The sequence below is a fragment of the Protomyctophum bolini genome (genome assembly GCF_963924005.1).
Source record: "Protomyctophum bolini genome assembly, chromosome: 8".
In the NCBI taxonomy this organism is placed as follows: Eukaryota; Metazoa; Chordata; class Actinopteri; order Myctophiformes; family Myctophidae; genus Protomyctophum; species Protomyctophum bolini.
This window is the reverse complement of record NC_137869.1, coordinates 6321888-6333787: the sequence shown is the minus strand read 5'-3', so window position 1 is coordinate 6333787 and position 11900 is coordinate 6321888. Positions and strand designations below refer to the sequence as shown.

At 44.7% G+C, this 11900-nt stretch overlaps 1 protein-coding gene across 5 annotated transcripts in view; it reads left to right on the top strand.

Moving 5' to 3' along the window:
- adgrl2a (adhesion G protein-coupled receptor L2a) overlaps positions 1 to 11900 on the top strand; it is a 146673-nt gene that overhangs the window by 81335 nt on the left and 53438 nt on the right. For all 5 annotated transcript variants that reach the window (XM_080771092.1, XM_080771093.1, XM_080771091.1 and 2 more), the window contains one exon: positions 7585 to 8385. In XM_080771092.1, the coding sequence (XP_080627218.1) occupies positions 7585 to 8385 (801 nt within the window). The remainder of the gene's footprint in view (positions 1 to 7584; positions 8386 to 11900) is intronic.

Genomic DNA, 11900 nt, shown 5'->3' with positions numbered 1-11900 from the left:
GCAATCCATGTAGCCGAATGTCTGGGTTTGGCCGAATTATAGTACAGATGTTCCACAGTGCCAGGTCGTCTGCCCCAACCATTTCCCCCATGAAGTTAAATCAGAATATGTAAGTGAACATTATTAGGGAGCAAACCTCATTACAACTCAAAGGTTAATGTCTGCGAGGCTTTTTGAGGACCTGTAAATTAATAATAGAATCAGGCTATAATGAGCATTGGATTCAGCCTAATGGAGCATGGCCAAATATACTCACTTTTGCCTCAAACCTACCTCTACCTGTGTTGGTTTTCTCCAACCAGTCCGTGTGCCTCCAGACCAAAGTGAACTATCGATTGCACCTCTCGCTGTGCAAACTTCAAACCGTAATGGTGGGATTAGCCTTAAGGTGCACTTGACTTGTGCACACCTGCTGTTGCACTGGGCTTCTGGTTGCTCCATGTGCACCAAGGCATCAGTCAGATCTGCACAAACACGCGTCTGTGATATGGCAAAGACTCCTGGCAAAGTGTATCTAATGAATGATTCCCTGGTGATCGTCCGTCCCTTCCAACATTACATGTGTGACTTTAGTCCCATCTGTTTGCTTCTCAAGGAGCTCCATGCCCACACAGAATAGGACCACCGACACAGAACGTGTCCTATCTCAACTGTCCTCCTGGTAAGTGATTGTTGTCACTAGGGGTGTGAATCTTTTGTTATCCCCACAAATTGATTCAATTTCGATTCTTGAGGTCGCGATTTGATCCAAATCGATTCTCGATTCTCGATTGATTCTCCATTCGAAACGATTAATTATTTTGATCCCTTGCCAATAAACTTGCCTGTATGTCATTCAGTGTTCAATAACACTATTGACTGATGCAAATATGTTAGCTTGCAAATAATTTACATACATAACATAACATTAATGTAACATGCGCGCGCGCGCACACACACACACACACACACACACACACACACACACACACACAGACAGATAACAACATTTTTGGAAATTGTGAATCGATTCAGAATCGTGGAAAATAAGAATCGCTATTTTTACACGAATCCAAAAAGAATCCGCCACCCCTAAGTGTCACCCCCGTATCGTATGGTCGAATCCAGTCCTGTCTAGTCCAGTCCAGCCTTTTCCCCCCTCAAGATAGACTGTGATGTGTAAGCCGTGCCTTTTCTTCCCCCTAACTAATCCTGCGTCTCTTCTTGTAAGTGTCCATGTTTTCCCGATGACCAATCAGTTTGTTGAAGACATTAAATATGAATGGTCTTTCAAGGCGTTGCGGTATAGAGTGAGACTTATGGCAGGGAGTAACTGTAGTGTGGCAGGATTTACTGAGCTTTTGCACTGATCCTAACGTTTTCATTGATGGATGATCGTACATGTTCAAAATCCAGATTTAGTTACCAAAAATGGCAGTGGCCCAAAACCTTAGGAATTTGTCCCCCATTTTCAAGGACTTTACTGTAGATGTTTTGCAAGACAAGATATTAAATCCCTGTTAAGCTGATCAGTGACTGCAGAACAGACTCCAAGGAAGTGGTAGAGGTTATAGAGTGAGCTGCCCCCCAAAACTCCGGAATAATCTTTATTCAGAATCATCATTATTGTCATTTTGGTGAAATTGTTTACTTGTTTATGAGCCCGTAACATTGTTGCATTCATGGGCCTGTGCCGGGTTCAAAACCAACGTTTTCTTATATCCTGGCTGTTTTTTTGGTGTTTAACTGTATTTTTATTATTTGCTAAATTAATTATATTAAGATAGATAATTCAATTTCAGTCTAGGTGTATCTTTTCAGATTGGATAAATTTAATTATCTTGCTTTGCTCGCAAAACAAGTGTTGGGTAGGCAAGCAGTGAAAAGCCGACTGTTGATAAAAATACAATTGACATTAGGAATAATCCAAATTTCTTTGTAAAGCGCTTTGTGGTTTACAGAGAAATTTGTTTGGCAGGCAGAAATCTGTTCAAAGTTACGTGCAGGGTCTTACTGAATAGCATAATCCCCACCTCAATTTTATTTTTTTAAAGGAGGAGAGAGAGAGAGAGAGAGAGAGAGAGAGAGAGAGAGACGATCTGAGCACAAGCCCAGCATGACTCTGGCCTGAGTAAATACTGCAGAGTGAAATTCTTACCTGACAGCCCCGGACCAGAAGGGCCGTGCCTAGTCCCAAAGCATTGGACCAGAAGGGCTGTGCCTAGTCCTAGTCCCAAAGCATTGGACCAGAAGGGCTGTGCCTAGTCCTAGTCCCAAAGCATTGGACCAGAAGGGCTGTGTCTAGTCCCAAAGCATTGGACCAGAAGGGCCGTGCCTAGTCCCAAAGCATTGGACCAGAAGGGCCCTAGTCCCAAAGCATTGGACCAGAAGGGCCCTAGTCCCAAAGCATTGGACCAGAAGGGCTGTGCCTAGTCCCAAAGCATTGGACCAGAAGGGCTGTGTCTAGTCCCAAAGCATTGGACCAGAAGGGCCGTGTCTAGTCCCAAAGCATTGGACCAGAAGGGCCTAGTCCCAAAGCATTGGACCAGAAGGGCTGTGCCTAGTCCCAAAGCATTGGACCAGAAGGGCTGTGTCTAGTCCCAAAGCATTGGACCAGAAGGGCCGTGCCTAGTCCCAAAGCATTGGACCAGAAGGGCCTAGTCCCAAAGCATTGGACCAGAAGGGCCTAGTCCCAAAGCATTGGACCAGAAGGGCTGTGCCTAGTCCCAAAGCATTGGACCAGAAGGGCTGTGCCTAGTCCCAAAGCATTGGACCAGAAGGGCCGTGCCTAGTCCCAAAGCATTGGACCAGAAGGGCCGTGCCTAGTCCCAAAGCATTGGACCAGAAGGGCTGTGCCTAGTCCCAAAGCATTGGACCAGAAGGGCCCTAGTCCCAAAGCATTGGACCAGAAGGGCCGTGCCTAGTCCCAAAGCATTGGACCAGAAGGGCCGTGCCTAGTCCCAAAGCATTGGACCAGAAGGGCCTAGTCCCAAAGCATTGGACCAGAAGGGCCTAGTCCCAAAGCATTGGACCAGAAGGGCTGTGTCTAGTCCCAAAGCATTGGACCAGAAGGGCTGTGCCTAGTCCCAAAGCATTGGCTCCCTAACCAAGAGTCTCTGTGTCCTTTGACATTTAATCCATTTAAGCCAGTTTTCTGAAATACATATTTTCACGATTTTTCTAAAATAGCAGACCTACAAGCTCATATGAGCTTGTAGATCTGCTATTTTTCAACAGCTAAATTATAACATAATGTTTAAAACACAGGGTTCCCGCCCCAAAATGGGTTAAATGGCAGTTGAATACCAGAAAGTAATAGATACTTTTCTTTCAGTTTATTTCACCTCAATGAGTCATTCATTAACCTCGTCATTAAGCTTTTGCATTGTCACCTACAAGTAAAGCCTGAAACAAACCCACGTACATTTCAACCATCTTTTTTTAAATCCTAATACTGTGGTTCATGTCAAGAGCCACCCTCATTATCACCATGCAGAAGCCAGGGATGGTAGTTCACCTTCACCTCGCACCTTCTGAATTGGCTGTGGTAATTGCCTCGGAAAAGGGAACATAAAGCAAAGAAGTGTCTTCATTAAGGCTGCTCTTGAAATTGTAGGAGAAAAATTATGAAATAAAACCACTATGGCTGTTGCTATGCTACTGTGTAAAACAAAGAGGGGGAAAAAACAGACATATCTGCCTGCACTAACATGACTTGCCATCAGTGCTAGTTTAGCTTTGTGCCATCTACTACTACTATCTCGGTTACACACATTTTACGTTATATTGTGTATAACTCCTTATATACTAGGCCTATGATTTCCCCATTATGTACAGTAGTATATGGCCACAATACAATACTATTGTAGCCACACTACTACTGTACATATGGGGGAAATCATTTACTGTAGACTCTGCAGTCCATGATTGTCCCTTGCATAGCATGTATAGTTTAAATGATGTTATTTTTCTATTTGCTTCCTGATGCTTAAATAATGCTGGAGCCACTAATTGAGTCTGCAGAGGACAGCAGACATATCAGCCAAGTTGATACAGACAGTTGGCCAGTCTAGTCGGTACTAAAGTACATTACATGCAATTCAAAGGGAGCCTCGGACTCCGAAAGGCAAATGGCCTCGTAGTTTATTAGGTACAGAGCGGATTGGATTAAGATGGAACATGCAATAATTATGTCATAAATCAGTCTTATAGAGCAGGAAAGCAGAGGTGCGTGGTGACAATGGCAGAGGGGTTTTGGGTGGTTGGAAGAGGGGTTTTGGGGTGGTTGGGGTGTCTTGTTTAGTTTCTGTTCTATACTGTAATGTTCTTCTCTCTGTTACTGACTCTTCTTCCCTTCCCTTGTGCAATCTGCAGGACACCTCCTAGTCCTGGCCACCCTGATTCATTCTCTTCTTCCACTGAGCGGTTTCTGATCACAATGATTGCCTTTCCCTTTCCCCCCCCCCCCCTTTTTTCTTTCTTTCTTTCTTTCCTTTTTGTTAGTTTTTGTTTGTTTTTATTGTATTTCTACTAACCCACTCTTTCTTTTCAGATTTCCACCTCTCTCTCTCTCTCCTTTTCTCCATCTCTGTTTCTCTCCCTTGGTCTTTCGTCTCTTTTATCTGGCCGCCACAGCTTCTGGGAACTGGACCGTTGTTAATTTGTTTACTTCTCCTCGCTGTTTGATGTCTTAGGTATCTGTGGTTCCCTCAAATGACTCCTGCAGAGTGCCATGCATTACTTGTGCTTCTCAGACTGATTTCTCTCTGTCTTCTTCTCTTTTGCTGTCGATAGAGGCATGCCTGTTGTAGCATTTTGATCACTTGACTGGATTTAAAAAACAAAGAAGTTCTCTAAACGTGCATGTCATCTCCCCCCCGTTCAAACAAATGCTAAATATATTACAAAAGAAGGCTTTTCTAACAACGATAGTAGGCATTTTTAATGACATTTTCAGGCAATCGTGTGTTTTTCATTTTGCCATCTTTTTCTCTCTTAAATTGTGCTAATGTTATTCGCTTCACCGCCACTAGCTTACTTTACACAATGAAGTGTAAACACTTCAACGTTTAAGGACCTTGTTTAAAAAAAAGTGGCCTAATACAAAATGTATGCAACAAATCAAGCACAGTGTTTACCCTGGAACTCAGGATACACAGTTCAACTGTGAGTACGCCTGATGTGGTTTTGCTACTGTGATTTAGGGCCATTATCAACTTCCTTGATGAGTGCAGAAAAAATACACAACCCATAAGCTAGACGGCTTTTCTTTTTTATAGCCTACACTACAATACATCACTGTGTTTCACAGTCACATATTCATTGTTCTCACATGGTGAATTAGTGTAACGGTACAATACAATATTGTATCTTTCAACCGCTTATTTTAGTGCTTGGCCTAGTGGCCTACCTTTTAGCTATCGGAAACACAATTTGGCTTCATCACTTGTGGTATTAATTTTGGTGTACCACACCTCTTTGAGTCGACCAAGGTCAAATTTCCCTAAAGTGTGTTGGGGCTTTGTTGAACCTTTAACAGATATATACTGTAAGCTGGTGAACATTATGCACTAAGGAAAGCATGACCGGAATGGTGAAATTGCTTCCGTTGGATTAAGATTGTGTTGGATGATAGAGCAAATGAGGAGCTACAGTCAGATATACTGTATTCAGCTATCACTATGAACCTGGCTATTCCACCTGGAGTTAGGTTTGCTTTGTGGCAATGGGTGTATAAGAAGATATCACACGTTTATTTTATTTTTAATAATGTAACTTCCTTGGACAAACCGTTGAAGCTACAGATATAAGCAACCAGCAAAATAATATAAAATGGGACCATATAGTAGAAATATGTAACAACTTTTGTTTTAAACACTATGAAACGTTTTTCTTTTTCTTTTTAACTTTAAAAAAAATCATACCATGATTTGTGCTAAAAGATTTGCACTAATTACCAGGCTCTGTCATACCGCATACAATCTATCAGATTATTTTTTGGATTGGTAAATGTCACAAAGCTAAACTAATTTAGCGTATATTGATGGTTTTGCCATCAATGATGAACATACATTCTCACAGACAGTCGGATGTCCTTCAAATTGTGCCTGAAACTAAATCGACCCCTCCTGTTATAAACCAAGCTTAACAGTTGGTCATGATCCCAATGCACGATCAATTAGACTGCTCTCAATGTAAATAACTACTCCTTTTCTCTGAGGCAGGGTGCGTCGGTGGCGTCCCATCTTTCTCTCACCTGTCATTTCTCCCCTAGGTCTTCCTGTCTTTGTCCATGTCTCATGTTTCTTGCATTATGTAATCTTAGCGATTAATTCATACTAATCTCTTTTTCTTCCCTTGCACCCCTTTCATTCTCTCTTCCAACGCTTAAAATAGAAGTGGAGCAAAAAGGTAAATAACAGACTGACACGATCTAAACCCTAGCTCCTTGTTTTTGTGGCATCTGGTTGTAAACCTTTATATCTTCCCATAGTGGCCCCGACAAAGATCACATAGTACAATACAGTATCTCCCAGTATACCCCTATTGTAATGTTAATGTCTAACGTAATGCTACATGGGGAATGAGACGGGGCATAAGCATAAAACACATTCTAAAGATGATACGACCACATACAGTAAGCAGCCTCTATAAGATGTAAAGTGGGGGCATACAGGCTGCAGTCCGTGGGGAGTTTCTATCGTCATGTAACCCCTGGATGCTTTTTGCTTGTCAGCAGAATCCCATACACACCGCCTTGGCTTCCCAGTCTTCCATAGCATGCCATGGTAACTGTGTTTCTATGGGGCTTTTTTTCCTCCCAAGCTATCGCTTTCTATACACTCTCGTTTCCTCTCAGCCCCGTCCGCCTTTCCTCTCCTCTCTATCTCGCCCCACCCTGTTATTCTTTCTTGACCACTTTCTGTTCCTCTCTCTGACCGTTCTTAGATCTCTGTGCGCCTCAGAGAAGCTCCCCCTCCCCCCCCCCCCCAACCCCCCTACCGCCACCCGCACCACACTGACACACACAGTTGTTTCAACATGTGACATTTGCACCACTCGATAATGACAAGCCTCTCAGGTACATAACACAGTACCTGCCCCCACAACCTGCCCCCGTCCGTGCACACTGCCAGACTCTGATGACTCCTGCTCCCTCGTAGCCTCTCCCATCTTGTTGACGAGTGACTTTAGCGTGCTGCTTTTTTTTGTTTACAGGACAAAATTGAGTTTTTATTTTAATCTTAATTTATTTGGTCCCCCCCTTCATTTCTGTTCTACTCCCAACAGTTAATGTCTATGCAGCGAGGCTTGTGTTCGTTTCAGACTATCTATATATCCTGCTTAACAACTTTCCTATTTCCTTTTGTTCTTCCTATGCACACAAACCAAACTCCCCCATAAGTGCTCGTGAACATTGGCCATAGCTGTTAGTCATCTTACGGGTGCCTGTACCCACAATCCCCCTACTCTTCCTGGACAACCCGTAAAACAAAACGAAGACACTAGAGATTACATTGAGTTTCATTATTGTTCCCAGTTTGTTTTGCTGCCACTGTGTTAACCTGTGTGTGTTTCCTATGTCTACTCTTCTCCCATCACTAGTTTTTGTTTGTCCCGGGACTCTGAAAGCCGTCGGAGACCCTTCCTTTCTCTTTGAAGCGGAGCAGCAAGCCGGCGCCTGGTGCAAAGACCCGCTGCAGGCCGGCGACAAAATCTACTTCATGCCCTGGACTCCTTACAGGACAGACACTCTCATCGAGTACAACTCCCTGGACGACTTCCAGAGCGCCCGGCAGACCATCACCTACAAGCTGCCGCACCGCGTGGACGGCACGGGCTTCGTGGTGTACGACGGCGCCGTGTTTTTCAACAAGGAGCGCACGCGCAACATCGTCAAGTTCGACCTGCGGACGCGCATCAAGAGCGGCGAGGCCATCATCAACAACGCCAACTACCACGACACGTCGCCCTACAAGTGGGGCGGCAAGACGGACATCGACCTGGCGGTGGACGAGAACGGCCTGTGGGTGATCTACGCCACGGAGCAGAACAACGGCATGGTGGTGATCAGCCAGCTCAACCCCTACACGCTGCGCTTCGAGGCCACCTGGGACACCACCTACGACAAGCGCTCGGCCTCCAACGCCTTCATGGTCTGCGGCGTGCTGTACGTGGTGCGCTCCACGTACGAAGACAACGAGAGCGAGGTCAGCAAGAGCCTGATCGACTACGTGTACAACACCAAGCAGAACCGCGGGGAGTACGTGGACATCCACTTTCCCAACCAGTACCAGTACATCGCGGCCGTGGATTACAACCCGCGAGACAACCAGCTGTACGTGTGGAATAATTTTTACATCCTGAGATACAACCTGGAGTTCGGCCCGCCAGATCCAGGACATGGTGAGCATACCCCACCCATCCATCCCTTAGCCACTTTCTCTGCACACACAATCATGGGAAATTGCATTTTTCTTGTTTTTTATTTTATTTTATTTTTTGTGATTTTAGTCCTATTAAGTGCGTCTTACCTTCTCCTTTATTCCCACATCCGTGTGTCAAGTGTCAAGGCTGACTGATTTTTAATTTAGAGTCTAATATGTGCTAGATATGTTACGGAAGCTTTGGAGTGTAGGAAAGCATCTCACGGGGCGAAGTGAGCGGAGCTTGGCAGTAAACAACACCTCAAAGCCAGTTAGCTATCATAAGGGATCAGCGTCTGGGGGATTTGGGTAGGTTTTTACCGCGCTGGCGTTCCCCGAGTCCCCCGTGCCGAGGCCCCTGGGAGCCCTGCGAGCGCATCCTGCTGCCGACCTGAGAGAAAGGCGGTAAGACGGAGAGAAGGCAGGTGGATACGTAGCCTCGATATACAGTACGTGCCCAAACAGGTACAAAGGCTGGCCTGGGGCAAGGATACGTCATTCCCCTCGGTGATGGTGCTGAACTGCCAAATCCCCATCGGCTGTTAAATAAACATTTCATACTCTTGAGGGTGGAGTGCGAGGAGTCAAGGCCCCGCCTGAGAGAGAGATGAGGAGAGGAGGGTTAGAAGAGAAGGCTAAGCAAAACACCAGGGAGAAGAGGGATCAATCATGCCGGGTCACGTCAGCTACGCATGTTTTTAATTTAACTGTCAAGAAGCCGAGATGAGACTGGGCCCAGACGTGCGATAGTCTTTAGATTTGAGAATACAGTATAATAACTGTAATTATACTAATCCCCTTCTCACCCACAGTCCTAAGTCAGTGTAATGCATGCCGCCGTTAGTGAAGAGCTACAGAGGTCACGGAACCTTCGCGCAAGATTATCCCACGGCTCAATATTTATTAATGTATTTGCTTTGCCCACTTTGCTATTGATAGTCCTGGGCGGCTGCTAAATTGGGTTCAGCCAACAGTGTCACACTGCTTAGAGGGAGCTTTTAGTGTGACAAAAGTGTGAACTTTGCAAGCAGACCCCGTTTGCAATTGGTATGCAGAGCAGGGTGCGCCAAACGCAAGTACAGTGATCAAGGGGAGCAAGTTGAAAAATTCCCTTATTTATATGCCCAGATGTAACACATTTGGAGTTTTTTTTCCCCCAGGCTCCAACAATAACAAAGCTAATGTTGGGTTTCTGATTAAATATCTGTTGTGTTACATGAAAATGGCAGTTTTTGCAGTGAAGCTTTGTGTGTGTGTGTGTGTGTGTGTGTGTGTGTGTGTGTGTGTGTGTGTGTGTGTGTGTGTGTGTGTGTGTGTGTGTGTGTGTGTGTGTGTGTGTGTGTGTGTGTGTGTGTGTGTGTGTGTGTGTGTGTGTGTGTGTGTGTGTGTGTGTGTGTGTGTGTCAGACAATTATCTAATCATTATCAGACACTCGACACAGAGTTTATAATAAGTTGGGTGACAATGGTTACAGACAGAAGTATAAATTATGTCTGTTTCACTTTTACCAAAAACATTTCCAGTGTGCAAACAGCTTGCCAAGCCAGGCGCAGACTCCTGCAGTCTGTGATGAGCACAGCTGGTGTGAATTTCTGAGAAAGGCTGGCAGCACGCTCAATCGATCTATTCACCTGTTGAATGCACATTGATTACTTATACCAGAAATACTTTCTCTCTGAAATGAGACCATATGTTGTGTGTCTGAGAGACACTCCCCGGTTGTTGTCTCCACTGACAGTCAATACTCAGTCAAGCCTATTGTCGACTTAACCCATTCTGACCGGGAACCCATTTTGGTGTTGGCATCATGTTATGCTTTAGATATTTAAAAATAGCAGATCTACAAGCTCATAGCGCGCCACCGAGTGGCGCGCTATAAGCTAGTAGGTCTGCTATTTTTGAAAAATCGAAGAACGACTGACATTTTTAGAATCTGATCTCAGGTCAGAATGGGTTAATCAGACCAGTGTGTGTCCAGTGGAAACCTCGTATGAATCTGATCTCAGGTCAGAATGGGTTAACCACTGAATCCCTATTATTTCATGGTAAGATAAATAGCACACCACACGTTGCATTGTGATGCATCGTGAGCTTGGAGATCTGCTATTTCCGCCATCCTAACCTACTATAGAATGAACAAAACTCTGTCTCAGTCCATCAGTATCCATCATGTCTTCTCAGTGGGCTGAACTTCTACACAGGAATTGACCCATTGGCAGATGCAGGGAGTGAGGAAGAAGACGATTCTTCTCTTCTCCCCAAATGTTGTTAGCATTTTCACGAGGGGGGTCTGTAGTCGCAGCCCCATAGCCAGAATGGAGAGCACTGCGGTGGTTCTATGATCTGTGGTTACGGTAAATAATAATAATGACTGCATACTGATTAGATGCTCTGCTATCTGGAGCATCTAACCAGTGTGTGTGAGGAGGACCTTAAAGGAGCATTCAGTGATTTGGGTGATTTGGAAAACCCGCCGGGGGAACTTTGCCCAAAAATAGGGATGCCAGGTTGAACGTGTTTATACGTATATCGTGCCGTGTGTATGCCTCTTATTTGTTGCCATGTCGGCTATATTTTGCGAAGACTGAACGCTAAACGTCTGAACGGCGTGAGGACGCAAGCTCGCTCAACGTGACAAATGACTCATGGACCTGGCGCTGCGCCGGCCTGACTAATGTTGTGTTGAGTTGCAGTCGATGAGGGAGATGGAGAATGGTCCAAGATGATCATCAGGATGTCAATACTGTTGTCCGCCCACACGGCTGATGTTGACATATAAATGATGGCACTTTTTTCTTTTTTCCCCTTGGCTGTCACTAAAAGCTCTCCCTCATATCCTGATGACGTGCTCAGTTCAGAAAGGGTCACGTTCACTTCACAGACGTGAAGCCAGCAGACGGTTGACGTCTAAATGTGTAATTGCTGTTTTGTACAGTCTTAAAGAGTATATGTACATAATAACAATGCTTATGTCTTAATCATGAGTTATATCCCTTCACATCACATGTATATGCACGTGTGTCTGCTCAGGTTCACATGCAACACACGCACGCGCACGCACACACGCGCACACACAAATCACACTCACCAGTACCACCTCACCCACACAGGATTAAACAGGCTTCAACAGGAATCTAGGTACGTAGTTCTGAAGAGTTATTATTAAGATGTTTATGCATCCAGTAAGCATCCTCTCTCCTACAGAGCCTGGTCCCGTTAATATTGCATAATTACTTACCGTGTAAAATTATGCTCTCTTTTTTTTTACTTTTTTTTTTTCTCAGTACAATCTGCAAGCTTCCAGCTGCAAGGTCAAAACTGATGCTCCCAACTAGACTCACTTTTAATGATTACAACATTAGAGTAAGCCTTCAACAAGCCTAGCCCACAGCCGTTATGAGCCACAAACAATGGGGGGAGCAGGAGGCCAGACACAGATAACCAAAAAAAAACAAATAACACTGTTAACCCCGCTTGTAGTTTAATGATGGCTTT